General features: G+C 34.2%; 2 protein-coding genes across 2 annotated transcripts; one reads left to right on the top strand and one right to left on the bottom strand.

Moving 5' to 3' along the window:
• Positions 1 to 298: 298 nt before the first annotated feature.
• Positions 299 to 5,013, top strand: LOC132306746 (chromatin modification-related protein EAF1 B-like). The gene is made up of 9 exons (XM_059804292.1): positions 299 to 515; positions 627 to 680; positions 773 to 853; positions 1,148 to 1,285; positions 1,414 to 1,530; positions 1,901 to 1,998; positions 2,300 to 4,278; positions 4,549 to 4,598; positions 4,678 to 5,013. The coding sequence occupies exons 1-7, from the start codon at positions 435 to 437 to the stop codon at positions 2,379 to 2,381; spliced, it is 651 nt and encodes a 216-aa protein (XP_059660275.1). The 5' UTR covers positions 299 to 434; the 3' UTR covers positions 2,382 to 4,278; positions 4,549 to 4,598; positions 4,678 to 5,013.
• Positions 5,014 to 5,651: 638 nt separating this feature from the next.
• Positions 5,652 to 16,412, bottom strand: LOC132306745 (phosphatidylinositol/phosphatidylcholine transfer protein SFH9-like). The gene is made up of 16 exons (XM_059804291.1): positions 15,654 to 16,412; positions 15,352 to 15,396; positions 14,955 to 15,255; positions 13,078 to 13,177; positions 9,828 to 10,094; positions 9,660 to 9,737; positions 9,463 to 9,564; positions 9,323 to 9,372; positions 9,123 to 9,222; positions 8,891 to 8,980; positions 8,705 to 8,797; positions 8,349 to 8,430; positions 6,564 to 6,940; positions 6,326 to 6,403; positions 5,971 to 6,181; positions 5,652 to 5,870 (listed from the first exon to the last, which is right to left on the bottom strand). The coding sequence occupies exons 2-15, from the start codon at positions 15,356 to 15,358 to the stop codon at positions 6,128 to 6,130; spliced, it is 1,779 nt and encodes a 592-aa protein (XP_059660274.1). The 5' UTR covers positions 15,359 to 15,396; positions 15,654 to 16,412; the 3' UTR covers positions 5,652 to 5,870; positions 5,971 to 6,127.
• Between the last annotated feature and the right edge of the window lie 2,968 nt (positions 16,413 to 19,380).

The following is a 19,380-nucleotide window of genomic DNA, read 5'->3' as shown; positions in this document are numbered from 1 at the left end:
ATTGAAAGAGATGAGAGAGAGTAAAATTGTCTGCCTAGCTGTATCAATCAACATTTGACAAGTGGTTGTCCGTTAAAGTCGGTGAACAGTAGTCGGGTCATTTAGCATTTCTCTTTATTATCTGTTAATTGCTATGAGGGCTAATTTTGCCATTTTAAAATTTTTGCCCCATCACGTGACAGACATGCGTTAGTTTCTGTTAAAATTTTAATGGTGATTTAACATTTGCAATAAATGGAATACGATAAGGTGTTAAGTGTATTTCACATAGTTTAGGGAGATTTTTTTTGAGAAAGAAAGAAAATTTAGGGAGTTTAGTGCACTTTACCAAACAAATTATAAAGAAGCCGAAGCTGGCAAAGCAATCACTAGATAATTCTTTTGACAATCTTACTCCACTGGCTGGGTCTTTTCCTTCTCCAGTGGCTTCCCAGATGAGTAATATGTCCAACCCTAATAAGTTCATCAAACTGCTTGGTGGCCGGGATCGAGGTAGGAAAGCCGAAGCAACAAAGGTACTCTATGAGAGCTAGTCAACCATGTGCCTGATCCTGTCCCGGTTGTTGTCGTTGTTCTATCTTTATTTGAGCATATCTATGAAATTGAGCTTTTAATCCTCTTTGCAGATGCCTGTTGGGCTGCCAGGTTCAGGAAGTGAATGGTCGCTATTTGAAGAGCAGGTTAATATTTCGTTTTCATTCTTTAATTTATAATACATATATTTTGTTAAGACATATTATCATGTGTTTGCAATGTCGTTTTGACATCTTAGGCACTTGTTGTCCTGGTACATGATTTGGGTCCTAACTGGGAGCTTGTGAGCGATGCTATCAACAGTACTTTGCAATTCAAGGTAAGATGTACGACACATATTAAATCAACATGGTGTGCTAGATTTTATTATTTCACTTATCCTGCCTTTTTTAGGTTTCATAAAACAGTTTAAGCTTTAACTTAAAGAAGTTATTCACTATAATACTTATATATATATATATATATATATATATATATTCTTAAAGGGTGCGATCATATTTTACCTATATTTTTAAGTGCTCTTTCGTTTTTCTTTATTTAATCTTTTATTTTTTATATTTCTGTTTCTTGCATTTTAATTTGCTAATCTCATGGTCTTATTCAACGTGTGCAGTGTATATTTCGCAAGCCTAAAGAATGCAAAGAGCACCACAGCCGTTTAATTGATAGGACTAATGGTGATGGAGCTGATAGTGCTGAAGATTCAGGGTCTTCTCAACCATATCCATCTACCTTACCTGGCATTCCAAAGGCAATATTTTTTATTATTTTTAAAATTTGACATATTTTTTGCTTTATTTATTGGCATTATATATCTTTACCTTCTGTTGAGTTAATTTTAGCCGCTTTAATTGGCTGTTGGTGCTGCATGTCACACAGGGCAGTGCCAGACAGTTATTTCAACGTCTGCAGGGGCCAATGGAAGAGGAAACCCTCAAATCTCATTTTGAGAAAATCATTGTGATTGGGCAAAACCAGCATTATCGGAGGACTCAGGCATGTTTCTGTCTAAACAATTGACTATACATATGTGTGTGCTGGTTGCATGTGATTCGGGTTATAAAATTAGAACTGCCTCCATTTCCTATGTCTTTCAGTTTGTTAATTTTCTGTTTCCTCAAGGTGGTGCCTTTGAGCAGCGTTCGTATTTTTTGTTCCCCATGGCAGTAATTGATAGCTTATCTTGGTGTAGTGTAGTAGCAGAAAAGCTAGTGAAATAATATAGAGAAAATATTGTGTTAAATGTCATGGAAGGTGGAAACCACATAAATATAGTTTGATTACTACCTAATAACTTCTCTTACATTATCTGCTTCTCACTTGAACTCATTATCACTGATTTATATTTTCTTGTTGTATATTGAAGAATGATAGCCAGGACATAAAACCAATCCAGCCGCACAATTCTCACTCACTTGCTCTTTCCCAAGTCTGCCCAAATAACGTGAACGGGCCTCCTCTGACGTAAGTTTTTGGTGGTGCTCTGAATTATAATGGTTCAATTTCTGTGTACTACTTATTGGCCATTGCCACTAATTCATTCTCACTAGTATAATTGTATCATTTTTTCATGTTCTGTTACATGTAATGGCTTTTGTCTTTCTTGAGGAACTGTTACAGTAACTATTTATTTATTTTTCTTATTTTAATTTTTTTCATCAATGAAGGCCTCTTGATCTCTGTGATGCAATTGTATCAAACCCTGATGGTCTTACCCTTGGGATGTTTTCACATTCTGATTTTATGTACTCGTCATTTCTCTTAGGGATGGTAGATATGGCGTTCCAAGAACAGCAGCTTTATCTATTGATGAACACCAGAAAATGCAACAATATAATCAAATGTGATCTGGTAGAACCGTTCAGCAATCCAGCTCGTCTATACCTGGGACTCTTCCAGGAACTGATCGTAGTGTTCGTATGTTACCTGGTGGAAATGGTTTGGGAATTATGGGAGCGAATAGAAGCATGCCAATGGCGAGGCCCAGGTTTCAAGGAATGGCCTCATCATCTATGCTGAATTCTGGATGTATGCTTTCTTCTAGTATGGTGGCGATTCCAGGCCCTGTAAATATGCACTCTGGAGCTGGTTCTTGTCAGGGAAGTTCAATGTTAAGACCTCGTGATGCTTTGCATATGATGCGGGTTAGTTGTCTACTGTAGTCCTCTTCTAGACTAATATGGCCTTCTTAATAATTGTTTTTTTTATCATCCGTAGGTCAGTATTGGGTTTGAATCGCATTATGAATCATACTTGTATTGATTAATTTCCTCTGTTTTGATGACGCTAGCTATTCCTCTATTTCCTATTAATAATTGTACTTTATATTTGAGAGTGATAAAGAGTGAAGTTGAATTGCTAGCAATTCTTATGTTTTAGGTGTAATTCTGTCAGAGTGCTAAAAGATGCTGGCATAGCATCTTAAAGGGAAGGGGCACTATCATTCTGTCATGTTGTATTACGTTTTTATTTTTGGGGTAAAGTACACTAATTTCCCCTGATATTAGGCAAAAATACACAAGATATCCGTATTAAAAATTACTGACCTCCCTTTAACTTTATACTATGTTATAGAAACCTCCCCTCCATTAAAGTTGACTGACGATTGAAGATAGAATTTGCTGACAGCAGCAAACAGAAATTCAATGGAGTGGGATATCCATATTTGAACTCTGCTCAAATGTTCCCTTCTCATGATGAGAATGTGCACTACAGTATAGCTGGTTGCTCTGGTCTGGATTAGTGAATTTAAGAGTAATGTAATTGAGTCGATAATCAAATAATAGATTATGAGGTCATAACCTAATTAATATAATATGGGTAGAAGGTGTGTATGACTGTATGTAGAGGACTTAAGTTATTACAGGCCCTCCAAGAATGTTGAATAATCAGCAGAAAATGTATCCTGCCCAAACAGTCTCTTCGTCAAAGCAGCTCCGGCTGCCTTCTTTTCATCCTGATAATGGAGATCAAGGTCATCTTCAACCAGTTGTTTCTGGTCCCACGTTATCAGCTTCCCAGCAAGCTGTTCCACCCTTGGTCATTGCTTCTTCCAACCATCAGCAGCCGCACCAAAAGTTGGTTAATCAAACTCAGCCGGCTGTTCAAAGAGTGCTACAACAGAATCGTCAAGTGAATTCTAACCCACAGAGCAAGTTGCAAGTCAATCAAGCTCAAGGTGACCAACAACCTGTGACCAACTCATCGCAGATGAGTAACACAGTGGCAATGCCTCAGGCCTGCGTAGATAGGACTAATGTAGTACCTGTGATTTCTTCCACCAGCACTTCTCAGCGGAAAGCACCAGAACCATTATATGATTCTGGTATGTCACATTCAACGACACAGTTGGTTCCCATTGAGAGTCCACCTTTAACAAGTTCTGCTGGGAGTGAGCCTACACTCTCGGTGAGCCAAGGGCTAGACCAGAGGCAATCGTCAGGCAGCTTGCCGCATATTGGGCATAATGTTAGTGCACAGGGTCATCAGCAGCATTCGCTGCTACAACCACCTCCCACACCACCACCGCAGCAGCTGCTGCAGCAACAATCACCACAACAACAGCTGCCACCTCAACAGCAATCTCAGCAGCAGATGCAGCATCTTGAAGCAGGGAACAACAGTTTGTATATCGGGCCCACTAACTCTAGACTGGAATGATGCATTCTAAAGGATTGAGCAATTCTTGGAACGGCAGGTCTGGTCCAGTTTAGGTCGGCATGCCTTTGTAACTGCAGTGTACAGGTATGTTAAGTTCCCTTTTATGTCAGATATCGGCAACTGTAGTCTGACATTCACTTATGAAGTCTCTTATACTTATCTTGATTATATAAATTTCATAAAATCATATTACCAATGTTTTTGCAAAAAAAAAAAGGGGAGGGGGCATCTAAAAGGCCATATATATATATATATATATATATATATATATATATATATATATATATATATATTCATTTTAGAAAATAATTCCAGAAATAATTCGTGTATCCTTTCTATGTTTATATGTTGAAGGACATACGGCAATTTTGGCTTCACTGCACCTGAATCTGGGCTTTTGAATTGTAAGTGGTGTGGGAGCTCTGGATATTGTTACACAATTTAATGGAACAAGAGGCTGATGTATAATGGTGTTTTGTGCAGATGAAGTTCATCACTCCATCAAGGAGGAAAGAGAGTCTGATTGTTATCTGCTGATTCTGTTAAGAGTTAATGAAGGGATACTAGCAGGTTAATTATTTTTGGGCATTATGTATATTACCATTGCCTTGGAGCTTCAGGAAGATAGAGACAGATATAAAGGTATGTGTACAGGGTCTCGTCTCTCTTTCAATTACTTTTTTTTTTTTTCCTTTCTTAGAAAAAAGAGTAGCCGCTTCCCCTTTATATTAAGGGGTTAGTTATCATTGTCAGGGCCAAAGCCTTTGGGAAATTTTGTGAATACAATTTCTAGTGTATACAATTAGCAATGTTGAACAATCACCATCTGTCAATGCTATGGGAGCTTGTGCGATCCAAAGATACAATTTAGGTATTACATGTTGGGTTTCTCAGCAAAAGCTTCGTGCTGCAAATTTTCACTTGAAATTTCGTCAACACGTAGAATCTTTTTCTTTTTGTAGATAGATACCAATTAAAACTAATCCTGACTCAGAAAAAAATGTATACCACAAGCATAAAACCATAATGCTGTGGCATCATGGAATGCTGACAGTACAAAAATGTAACTGACCAAAATTGAAGTTGACTTCCCACATGGAGCAGTTTTAGACGTCCAATGTTATCAACTTAAAATATTATTTTCCAATTATTATTATTATTATTATTCAAATTTCATGGTCTAAACATTTTTTTACCAATTTGGATTGTTTAAATGTTGACTGTTTCATTAATAGAAACTATTGCATATAAAATTTGATGATAAAATTAAAAAATATGAAATATAAAAAACTCGATAATGAAGTTTGTTGTGTATATATTTTATCTAAGAAACATACTGGAAGGAAATGATGCTGGTAAATTTACCGGAATGGGAGGAGAATGGATTTCATTTTGCTGTCGAAAGAATTTCATTTGCATTTGTTGCACCATCTGGGTTCGAACAAGGTAATGATACATTTCATTATTAAAAGAACCATAACATTTTTTGGATTACCATTTTCTACTTCTGTAAATCAGTTTATTCCGTTAAAAAACAAACAATGATGTCGAATTTCATATTATGTACACAAGGCAATTTTGAACAAGCAACTCACTACAATAAAGCCTATAAATTTTTCTGGGAGAAACCAGTCCAGAGATAAATAACCTGCATCTTCCACTGCCAACTCGACAACCTGAAAAAAGGGAAAGAAAAAAGATTTGAAACGATATACCAGAGAAAGACGATGGTAATGTGGCGTTGGTGATAGCGATGACCTTATTAAGAGTGCTAACCTGTCGAGTCTCGAAAGTGAAATCATTCAAGAAATTCAGCAAATTCATGTCCAAAATTCGAGATGAGAGGTTACGTGCCAAGCATTGCTGAGACATAAGAGGCATGGCCAAATGAACATTTCTGCAAAATTTGTCTCTGAAAATCCATGCCAATTATCTATCTTCCACGGGGGATGGACTTGCAACTTCTCAGCCAGCAGGAGTTTGTCCCCTGTTATAAGCAAAGCAATAGCAACAAGTTAAGGGACTGCCGGAATAATTATACCTGAACGAGTATTTTATGAGCTTGAAGAACTCCAATCCCATGCTACCGAACATAGCTTAAATTGTATTTCTTTGGGCAACAAGAACTTACTACATTCAAGCTGTTCTCCCTCAATGTTTCCAGCGACTGAGCAATCTCCAATTGTTCTGATGCAGTTGCAAACAACACCTACAGCAATGGGAAAAAAATAAAGGTTTCGTTCCACCACTCGATGTTGAATAATCAAACAAGGATACTTACAAAATATATATATATATATATAATCAAGATAAGTATAAGAGACTTCTGAGCAATATAAACATCAGATTTCAGAACCAGTAAGTCTAACCTTTTTTGTTTTCTGCAAGTCGTACTCTATGGATTTTATACGACTCATGGACTCGAGCAGCATGTCCTCTTTCTCTCGAGGAATACTTGTGTGTTTGTTGGACAGCTCAGTTATCTGTGCCTCTAAACGTTGCAATCTCTGACAGCATGGATCGAGTAGGTCCATTTCTTTAGTCTGAGAAATCTGTTGTTCTTGAGAATTTAAATCTGACAACTCGGGTTTCTGTTGCCTTTTCAACTGCTCGTCCGTATTATTCCCCACAAAAAATTTGCCCAAGACTGGGACTAATACATAAATACATGCTAATAATTTGAATATGAGGTCAACCACCAAACTTGTTATGAATTTCTTTGGCAGCCTTCTTTTTATAACATTATCTGTTGCAAGGGTAAAAGTGATGTGAAAAAGCTCAGCACTAAATAAAATTAAATTTCTTGATAATGAGAAGCTAACAAAATTTTATTGAATAGTAAATAATTGATGCTTTCTATACTAGACCTCAAACAACATTTTCCGAAAGAAAATATTAAAGTTTCTATTGGCACTAATACATGCTAAAGGAAGATTAAAGATATGAAGAAAAACTATAAGCCTCACAATTTCAAACATCAAACACTATATACGTGATTGACCTAGTTCTTTGCTCATAAATCATTTTCCTATGCAACTTAAAAACGGCACCAGAGATTGTGGTTTTCTGAATCAGAGAGGTTCTCATTTGATACTTGCAAATTGCAATCTCATTGACAGATTGAGAACCTTTTACCACACTTTTTTAATGTAATAGTTGAGAATTATGTATTTTCCAATTTCTCATTATATACCATGTCTCCTGTTATGTTTAATTTTTTAAAATCATTTTAATTACTTCATCCCGTGTAAGTTTTGCTTGGCCACTTTATCGCTTACCTTCTAGGCAAACAACCCTTCCTCCTATAACTGGTGCATCTTCGGATATGACCATACCACATAAGTCTACTTTCTCTAATTTTATCATTAATAGACGCTAGTCCTAGTTTTCCCCTCACTCTTTTATTACTAATATAATATAGTGGCCTAAATCCTAATAACCATCCTATCGAATTTTCCTAATTTATTTGATTTTCATTTGTCACATAGGATACAATTAGCTTGCCTCCATTTTGTCCACCCTACTCCAATCATACTTACTACATCACCCATCTATCTTCATTTGTCATATAAGATACGTATATTCATATACATCGTATATGAAGCCATATCTTCCAATAATAGATTTACAAAAGTTAAGCATCGCTAGAGCAGTCCTCAGAAGAAGAAAAGAAAAAAAAAAAAAAGAAAAAGAAAAAAGTAAAAGGATCAAGCATCATCACAGGATTAGAATAAGCTAGACTTGAATTTATAGTTCATTTCTTCCCTGAAATATGGATGAGGCCATATATATACAATCCCAGCTCAATTGCAAATTCACCCTACAGGACTATGTCCTAACGTGATCCGAGACAAAGCACTGACCATTGTCAACCCTATTGATATGGTTTTACTTTTCTTTAATTCCATCCCAACTGCTTTTTTGCCTATCCTTTTTTGAACATCATGACGCTTACTACCCAACAATTTGGCAGTGAATAACCGGTCTATAAGTTTTGAGTATCAAACCATACGATCACTACAGAAGTATATCTTGAGAATCTTGAGTTAATCTCCGGGGATATTTGAACATTATTAATCATGAAGTAGATATTTGAAAAATATTAATAAAAATAAAAGTTTAATTAATTGATAATAGGTTGAATGGTCACTTACTTGTTGAACTGGCATATTCATCATCAGCCCCACCAGTAACTGGTTCAACAAGGCTGCGGATAGATTCAGGTTCCATCCTTTCCTACAGCAAGGAAGGCACAAAGCAAAAGAATACAGAAGTAAATAATTTTTTCTGTGATTGTATCATGAAAATACAAAGATCATTCAGATTATAGAGATGTTGCTTTTGTTCCTGGAAAAAGTAGCAATGTTTTTTGAGTGGAAACTCCAATTTTTGAAAACTGACACTCGAAACAGTTAAATGAGTGTACAAATTGATGGAAATATATACCAACTAACTATTTTCAAATTAAACCCAGTTCAAAAGTTTGAAAACAGAAGTCAGTAACATGTACCTCATCTATAAGCAGCGTTTGTTGCACTATGTCATAACTATGAACTCCTATATCAGATCCTGACTTGGCAGACATTATTTTAGTACTTGGAACCTGTATAAAGAAGAAAAGTTTTGGTTAAAACATAAGATATGGCTATAAGGTGCCTGAGAGTCAGTATGCAAAGGTAATTTATCAACAATTCACCTTGGAAGCAAATGAAGTGACTTCAAAATCATCACCATCAGATAAACTAGTATTTTCCTCTAAAAGCATTGTTTCTCTAATATGTACCAGCTGCAGGTAAGAGTCAGACAAGTAGTAACATAAGTGTGCAGTACAAAACCTTACGAAACAATATGGGAATAATTTGAAGCTTATGTTGCTCATTTATCAGTATTTATGATCAAATAGTGCTACCAAAAGACTATGACCCTACCTTCATCAGCTCTGGATCATTCCAGGGCCCATTGTCAGAGCTCAGACACCCACCATCAATTGGGCATGAGCAGGTTCCACCAAGAAAATCTGGCAGCTGGCTGTTTGGATTAAAGGAGTTAAAATTAAATTTGAGAGTCCCCAAACTATCCAGCAGGAGCCATATGAAGGATGATACAATAACAGAAACAGAAGGCTAACCTTGAATCTATAACTTCCAACAACCTTTTCCTAAATTTGTTGCCCAGAACCTGTGTCATGGATACATATCATACTCTAACAGAGTTCATATGACCTCCAAATATCTAAAAATATGTAAAATTATTTAAAGGTCATGTTACATGTATCTTTGATGCTGTCCTTGGATCAAGAAAGCCTTTTATCGTGTTCCATATAAATTTGAATCCATGACCGGCATTAACAATGAACATTTGATGTAATGTCTGCAAAGAATGAGTTAGTATCAGAAAAAAAATATCAGGTCACATAGATAATAAAATATTCAATTATCTTTTACTTTAGTTTTTAGAGGAGGCACCTCAGGATAGTTGTCACCATCTATTTTCTGCATGCGCATAACTAGATCATGTGCAACCTTGCCAAAACTCATCCAGTTCTGCAGAATCAAGGAAATAATAAGAATAGAAATTGAAAATAAAAATGTTATGGATAAGTGAATTGATACTTTTGCAGGCTCAGAACTAACCACCCCATGAACATCCAGGATCGTTGTTGTGGAATCTATATGCCTCTTGGCTGCAATTGAACATGCTGGAAACTTCTCAGTGAAAGCCTTCTCAAACCCCTGGACGTGGTATTTTAAGAACCTGTCCACTGTGGTGACACTCATAAGTTTATTAGGTTCAACTTTGCCAAGTCTTTCAATATAAACTGGTCGTCCTTCTTTATCTACACCATGGTAACCATGAGGGTAATAATGCTTAACTTCTTCATATTCATCATATATGAAGTCCTGCACATAGAACATCGTGTCACAGCATCTATCAATTGTTGAGAAATATCATTAAAAAGAAGGCAAAATATAGCAGATACTTCTTGTAAATCGCGCAATAGACTATACACATGGTTAAAGAAATCAACACTCCACTACTCCAGTAATCTCTCTCTTTTCCCCTTTGTTATAAAGAAATAGGAAGAAAATAGATAGATAAGTATTTGTATAGTGTACTGAGTGAAGAAGCCATAGCTTTCACATGAAAACTTGAAAAAAATAATAATAAAAATAGTGAGGCAGGAACTTTATGAATATCCCTTGCAACAGAAAACAAAAAGTGAAGTTGACGATACCCACTCTTTCCTTGATGCTATTGAAGCCTCTCGCTCTCTGAATGCAGCTGCCTCATTTTGTTCAATTGATTTAAGAAAAACCATCTAGTTTAATCACCATAATTTCAGGTCACAGGACTAGAGTTCATATTTTAACTAACAAATTTTTGTGCTGCAGTTCTTCTTTTCTCCCTGTTTTGTGTTTTTTTTTTTTTTTTGGGTGAGTGGTTCAGGCACTACAGTTGGCTTCCAAAGTAGTGAGATGATGAAAACAATGGACTGCTCAAAAAGGACTATGGAGTAAGAACAAATACATAATCAAGTAATTCACAATCTCCCTCCACATTAAACCAACATGTGAACTTTTCACATTGTGATAGACGAGATAGGGAATGACCAGCAACAGCAAACATTTGACAGGCTGATAAATTTAAACACCATCTCCCCTGACAATCACAATTGGTACAAGAATTGCACCATGCTTTTAAGTATTGGTATCAGTAAAGATCATATAAAACCACTCAGTTCACATCTATTCTCTGCAAGGCTTAAAAAAACAAAATTAAAGTTTCTGTTAATGCACAGACCTTCCTGAATGGAAAATTGTATTAATTCGGAAACCCAGATTGAAGAATGTTGGGAAAACAATCGGGCATAATTTAGACCCCGGCTTTGAGTTTATTCAGACCCAAAACAAAGAGAATGGAAAATTGATTTGAAATGTGAGTAGATTATCTACAACTTTTAGCAGGTAAACTACCAGTCCAACAACCAATTTCTTACCATGAAACCGTAACAACCTTGAAAGGTCGCACATTTCTCACTAAATTTTTGGGAGACTTACCACCGTGTATTTTGTCATATTTTCGGATTCAGAAGCAAGTTAATCTCATAAAGAAAAAATAATAGAAATTAATGCTGGACAAATATACAAAAATGAGGTAATCTACCAGGTTAGAGCCTTCGCTGGAGAAAGTATTGTAGATAGATGGTTTCCAAAATAAGGCAGTAAGCAAATGGCAATAATTTCATGTCAACCACTTAATGCAAGTAAGAATGACAGATCAGATAGATGCACATATCTAACAAGGTTACATAAGGGAACAGATGCATGTCATGATGGTATGATCCAAATAGGAATGGTCAATAATCTAAAACTACTGACTGAAACTCAATCCATATCCCTACCAGTGGTCATTCTTAAATTAATTATCCTGATCCTTCTCAAAATAGCTCCTCCAGTCCTTTTTTTTTTTTTTGTCTTTATGTTCTACGGATACAATCGCACCAAGTGATGACTGGACATTGATATCGTTCATACGGGGTTATCATAACCGAACTGAACCAATCGATTTAACCTGTTGATCAGGGAATTGGAACCCAAACTAGCATGTTTCAGTTATTGCACAGCCTAAATAAAGAACTGATAGGAACCAGCTACCTGATTGGTTTGCTGATGAACCACTCAAACCAGCAAGCTCAATAAGAAGCGAGTTAAGCGACTGGGTTTAGTAATACTGTCTGAAGGACATTATTACCTAACCTCAGAGTTCTAGTCTTTAGTATAAAAGAGTTTTACATAAAGAAAATAAATAGGACGATCAAATGATATAACGAAACCTTAGAAATGGCTCATTCCACTTTAAGTTCCTATATATATTTTGTGTTTAGGTATATGTAATAACATTTGGGTTAGCTTCAAATGTTATCATTTATATGTCAATTGTTGTAATCTAGTACTCAAATAAGTGGTTTTCAAGGAATTATAGTAATAGTGGGCTCTTTTACAGTCCACACACCCCCAGCAATTTGCATATCTTTGTTCACAATTTAATACCAATTATTTTTATCATATATTTCTATTTTCTCTATATATTTCTATCTTCTTTAATTTTTCAGTTATATAACTGGTTGAACCTGCCTGTTGACTGACTGTTGTCACAAGGTTTATCATATTTGTCACAAGGTTTAAACCAGTGAACCTGCCTGTTGACGATATCTGATACAATATTATTAACCATGGTTCATTGGTAGTACCTAATGCTCCTTGGAAAACATTTACATGTAATGTAAGTTAACAGAATTAAGCCAATGAAAAAAAAAAAAAAAAATTACCAGAATTAACTTGTGTTCTAGTCAATGTCCAATTTTTGGAATTTGTTTCTGACTATTCCCTAGGTGAATATAGTTCCACACTTTCCTCATCATGTCCCAAGGTTAATTTCAATGTCAAAAGATTGGGGAACTAAAGGACGAGTGGCAACATATTATAGTTATAATTATCCACATCCAAAAATGGAGAAATTATTGAGTTTTTGACTTCCTATAAACGAAAATAAAAATAAAAATGGAGCAATTATTCATTTATTTAAACCTTTTGACAATCCCAATGTTTTTAGCAACTAATATAATTGTTACATCATAAACATTTGCTGTTACCATGAAACTTTTATGAAGGGCCAACGTCGAGTAGATTTTAAAAAGTCCAAAGCTGCATGCAGCACATACAGGTAAGATAAACTTTACGTTATAATCACTACCATGATTGTTTATATTACTTGCCCCTCCTTGGAGCTCATATTGGCTAAAATCCCCATTATTCATCAGAACCATTGAAAAAAAATGCACCAATAATAAAATTAAAACAATGCTATAACTAACAATGTTACCTGTATAATAGAGTCTGCTCCGAACTCCTTCCTCCAATTGAGCATTTCTGCCCACATATGGACTGTTTTATCAATGTCAAACTTTCTTGCCTTCAAAAATCTGAATAAGATCCATGTTTCCTCTTAACAACTTATGAGAAAGAAAAGGAATAGAAAAAGATAATAGAAGCAAAATTTTCATTATCCAGAACGGTCAAGGTAGTAGAAGCTTTTTTGGACAATTAAGCCTTGTCACATACTTAATCTATTGATCCTGTTAAAACTACGGATTTTGGTGCAATAGTTACCATACTGAAGTCTACAGACAGAATACAAGCATATCAAACCGATTAAGATTTCATTGATTAATAAATAAATTGTAGAAAGAGCTTTACACCATGTTCGGTAGAGAATGAGAGAAGAGAACACAAGTTTTAAGAAATTCTGACTGGCTAAACTGTTTAAAGGAGATAAAAGAACAAAAGTGTGATGTAATCAGAAGAGAGAAGAGATTCTAGAGATCCTCCATAACTATGATCATATGAGATCCACCAAATCTATCACCAACCAATTATATCTCCATAATAGTTGGGCGATTCAAGAAGACATAGGAGAAAACTGCAGCAATTTATTTCTTTCTATTTATCATAAGGAAGGCATGCACCACCATGTACAAAAAAAGAGAACTTTAGGAATTCCTTTTGTTCGAAGGGTTTTCTACTCAATGAGGTGCATAAAATGATGAATCTAGAAAATTAATTATATTTCAACACCCTAGGTGGACAAATTGTATGGAACCAAATTTCAAACTCAAGTTGAGTACTGATTTTGGCAAATTTTTTATTATCTTTCAAGTCAAATATAAACTAGAAAAAAGAACTTTATTTGGATCACAACCTAGGTGCTTAGTGCTGAATTTCCCACATGGAAAGAAGCCAAATTGCCAAGCCTCTTTCCTCAAATAGGCCAAAAACAGAAATCCAAGTTGAGTCCATTGTAGACAAATCCTTGAGAACAAATATGAATAGAAAAAACATCTCAAATTTTCGTAAATATAAAATCAATAGTATCATTAACCAACTAGGATTATCTTTTGTAGATTTCTGGGAAAAAAACATCTGATTTCTATATAAATTCAATAAGTTAGACTGACAAGCATGAAGACATGGTTTTAAGTCTCAGACTAAGAAATCGTCAACCAAAAAAAAAAAAAAAAGGCTGAGACAGCCATTTTGTGCCAAACAATGCCAAAACTTAGGTCTTTCTACAATCTCTTCCTCCTAAGTCCCAATTGTAGGCGGGATCAGTACTGGGTAGTGACTCTTTCTTTTAAGTTTAATCCAACAAGGTCAGCTAATCTTATTGTTCATCTATGAACTTGACTCAAGCTCGTAATTCCCATATTACTCTCCCATAAAACAAAATAAGTATTTCTTCTATACTCCACAACCTGTACCAGGGAGGCAGGGACTGAGAGGAACAAAGTTGTACATATGGTCCATTAAATATTTAAGACAGACAAACACATGATAGGTGTTAGAGGATAAATAACTAAGTTACTCCCTCTATGATAACTTAAGTTTGTTAAATTGATGGTGACTAACATGGCATCACAGCAAGAAATGTCCTAAGTTCAAAACTTAATGTCATCTCAATGATTATAATTGATGCTACAAACAAATGATAGCTGTTAGAGGATAAATAATTTAAGTCTCCCTCTATGATAGTAAAAGTTTGTTGAATTGATGGTGACTAACATGGCATCATAGCAAGAAATGTCCTAAAGTTCAAAACTTAATGTCATCGCAATGATTATAAATGTTCCATGTATTGGCTAAAGAAAAACTCTGTTTCTAATTTTATGATTACTGTTCACATAAGTGATTAACTTTTCTGACCTCAGAAAAGTATGGTAGTCATCATGGCGATCTCGAAGTAGATCTTTCGCAATCAAGGCCTCCCGAAACGCATTCACCACCTTCTCTTCCTCCTCGTCTCGAACATCTTCAATCGAAATCGACGCGGAACGACAATGGGCAACGCGCTTTCTGCGCCTCCTTAGTGTATGCTTAAATTTCGATGAGGCATTCATTGCCTCCTTCTTCAAAGATCTGATCCGAGTGCTTCTCTTCTCGTCCTCGGAGGTGTCAAGGTCAGATCTTCTCATTCCATCATTTTCTTGATTCAGAACTACTTCTCCTAAAATCAAACAATCAAAAGGTATTAAAACACAAGAAAAACCAAAATTTGGCACTCAAATTGATTCAAGACCTACAAAAATGAGCATAAAAGTACCTGGCATTGTATCTCAAACACACACAATTCGAATCTACAATGTCTCTGCATCAAACAATAAAACAGAAGTCATGAATCTAGAAAGAAATTATGCATAGATCTACAAGATTCTCCGTTAAAACGCGTAGTCACTGAACCAGTCAAATCCGAGTCGAATTCAGGGAAAGTTGGTATAAACGAAGAAATTCAGCATAATCTCAATACAATAAGTAATCAAAATCAACATCGATTGAAACGAAAACATCCAGAAACGAAGATCAAAGATTAACGATGAAAAGTGACGATCAATTGAGTCTACACACCTTGAAAGAAGCCACATTCAAACAATGCAGGTAATCAGGTATGCGGAGAACGAACAATCGTATCTAAACTCTCTTCGATATATATATATACACACACACACATATATATTTTATATATGCATAGTTGATGTGAAGCGTGAGCGTAGTTAGCGTTGCTTTCTCGTCACTCTCTCTCTCTCTAGCTCTTTCTCTGTCTAAAACTACAATAGCGGAGAAACGGAGCTGAAGTTGCTATCTGGTTACGTGGGAGGGAGCGCTCTCTCGCAACTCTTTTTTGTATAAAATTTCTCTCTATATGTATAACTCTATTTAATTATATCTATATCTATATGTGTGTATAATGTCTTAAGTGGATATAGAGAGAGAAAGTGAGTATAGAGAGAGAAAGAAAGGGACTGTAGCGTGCAACGGCCGGTTCTGGAAACCGGCGAGATAGTTGTTTGGGTTGTTTGATGTTACGAACGTTTCGTGCTTCTAGGCAACGCGCCGTCTGGTGAGGGACGGAGGTTATGAGGCGTGAAGGACGTTAGGCATATTGGGTTCACTTTTTTGTGTGTCCATTTGGGGATTAGAATATTAGGCTGGTTTGGTTCCATTTTTTTATAATTTTTTTTTATTTTTAAATAATAATTAGAAGAAAAAAAGAATTTGTACTATTATCAATTTATAAAAATTATTTTATGAAGATTAATGCTAGAATAACTGAATTGTTTTTTGTGGACTCCCATAACTAGCGTCTAACAATAATTCTTTTTAGTATTTAGAAAAGATGAGAATTCCGATCGTTTGTTATTACTATGATGTGTCATGGGTAAACATTTAGGACGAGAGGCCTAATTTTATATAATCGTGACAAGAGAGACACTAGTTATTTTCAGTCTGTACAAAAAAATTCGATCACTCAATCGAATATTCTAGATTAGGAAAATGACATTATTAGTTGCTTAATTGGTTGATTTTTCAATCTTTGAAAAGATATATCCGTGTTTGAATTCATCTCCTCTAATTTTGGTAACACATATAGCAACGAGAATATTTTTGACGAGTGTACCCTCTCCGCCCCGCCCAAGCCCAAGCCCAAGCCCAAGCCCGGCTAACCAAGGATCTTCCCACCACATCCTGCCCCTTTTTTTCACTTTTTCACCTTCCTAGCGCTAGCGCTAGCCCTGGCTCATTTAGTCCTATAATTTTTCCTCCATTTTAAAATTTTTTCTCCTCAAATACAATTATATAACTATTAAAAATTCATTAAAAAATAGTCATCAATACCTTAACATAAAATTCAACATTACAAATGCCGAATGAAAATATGAGATTTAGGGTTTCTAATGTTATGTGTCTATAAAATAAAAATAATTTAATAATTTACCTATTTAAACGTGTAGCGATCTCATCCCGCACCTGCCCTCCCAAAATTGTCATAAACGGAATAAATTGCCATCTCGATTTGGCCGGATTAAAATATATATATATATATATATATATATATATATATCCTGAAAAAAAATAAAAATAATTTTAAAAAAAAAAAGGACTTGTAACAATTTTTTGGTTTGTGAGTACTTTAGAACTGCCTATATATTTTTGGAAGCAAGTTTATAAAAGAACTCTTAAATATTGAATTTTTTTTTTCTTCCTTTTTTTCTTTCCCCTAAAAAAGTGAGTAATCTATGTTCAAGTTTAATAATCCAAATATATTGATTTGAGTCGAATTTCAAATAACTATATGGAATGAGTTATTTAAATTCATGTTGACAAAAATTTCAGTAATTAAAACGAGGATTGTAATATTCCTTGATTTTGGTGATCCGCATTCAATAAACAATCTTTTGTTTAAACTCAAATTTTTTCATTTAAAATTCATTCATTTAATCAAATGAAACCTAATTTCAAATCATTTTCCATAAACCACTATAATCACGGTTCAAAATTTCACTAGAAACTTTTTGAAATTCAAAGGTTTTTGTTTGAATTTTTAAGTTTCAATTCAAACATGGACCGATCCATAGATCAACAAGAACTCAATTTAAAATATAAAAATATTCGGACCAAGTCTGAAGCTAGTTTGACTACAGTATTAGCCTTTTCTTATTATTTTAAGCTTAATTTTGGGTTAAGTTTGGAGTACCTTTTTAACAAAATAATATTAATTACTTAAATGTCGGATGTTGATGGTTTTGTGTAAAAATAATATGACGAGTTATGTTGTCGGTTGTAATATCGTATACTTTTACATGTTTTTCATTAGTTTAATTTTTCCGTGAGTCACGCGCATGAATGATTACATCATTTTCTCTCCCTCTAAATGTATCTTTCCAACATCACTTTCTTTCTATTTTCCACGTTTCTTTGGTATATGTGATTCAATTCCTCGTCTCGTGTTCTATAAAGCTCATAAGCTTGTGTTCTCTGATAATTCATTTTAGTCCGAGGTTAGAAAAAATTTAGCTCTAGCAGAGGTTGATTATTCATTTTGAATTTTTTTTATTTATTTTTAAATAATGAGTCTATAAGAAAATAAAAATACTTCAACGCACAATATGATTTTTCATAAAATCGATCTTTATTAGGGCTAAATTTTTTTTTATGTTATGCTTCATATGCAAATGAATAATTCTAAAAAATTTCTGATCGGAGTATTTTAATTTTTATAAATAAAATAAGATTACTGGAGTAGATTGTTAGGTTGTTTATTTCTCTCTAGTTATGATGGTTTATTGTACAAATTTTATATTTCTGAATTCCTTATTTCATAAGTTTTTCGTACATATATTATTTGTAATTTTTGGATGTACGATTTGTGATATATAAATTTTTGAAGTTTGAATGATTTAGGATTTAAATAAAACAGCAATAAGGATATTTTGGTCCACGTATCCACTCTTTTACCCCTCTTGAATAGTTGGAAGGGATTCTTTGGTAAAAAATTAGACAAAAAAAATTTACTGAAAAGACCAATAGTTGAGAGGAGTTTATTATACTTTGCCCTTTTTTTTTTTTTTTTTTTTAACACTTGCTTTTCTAGTGCATGGAAAAGTAATAAGAAATATGCGAAATATCTAATTATAAATCAATAGAGATTACTCATTTTCTCTACTTCTTAATTAATTAATTTGTCACCTCATTCAATAAAAAAATGGGGACTACAATTTATAAACAAATAAAGATTATATATTTTCGCTATTTTGTACTATATAATACTATATATTATCTCATTTTCTCTACTTCTTTAATTAATTAATTTGTCACCTCATTCAATAAAAAAAAAGGTGACTACAATTTATAAACAAATATAGATTATATATTTCGTATGAAGCCCATCAAAAATTTAGGTGATTATTATATCTCAAGAATTAAGACACAAATATATATTCATCAGTATGTCCTCACAGAAAAATCAATCATTGAAAAAAATGTTAAGATACATTATAAATAGATAACGAATCTTTTTATTCTACAAGTCATATTGATTGCTGGTAAATTAATATTGTTTAATTATGAAAGTGAATAATACTGAATATTGTTAAACCAAATTAAAATAATAAAATCAATTGATTCAAATATTTTAAAAAGACTAAGAAAAAAAAAAAAAAAAAAAAAACATGATGTTGATGATAATAATATATCATCATCTAACACGTGTTAATTGAACAATAAGTTTATGAAGAAAATTGCTCTTATTGTTAACTTGCATTCCACGTTTATTTTTACTTTGTTTTCATTCAAA

This window comes from Cornus florida, unplaced genomic scaffold (genome assembly GCF_030987335.1).
Source record: "Cornus florida cultivar Cherokee Brave unplaced genomic scaffold, ASM3098733v1 CherokeeBrave_3.0.0_Hap2_Chr05, whole genome shotgun sequence".
Classification (NCBI taxonomy): domain Eukaryota; kingdom Viridiplantae; phylum Streptophyta; class Magnoliopsida; order Cornales; family Cornaceae; genus Cornus; species Cornus florida.
Note: the sequence above shows the minus strand (reverse complement) of the source record. Positions and strands in the feature narration are given on the sequence as shown.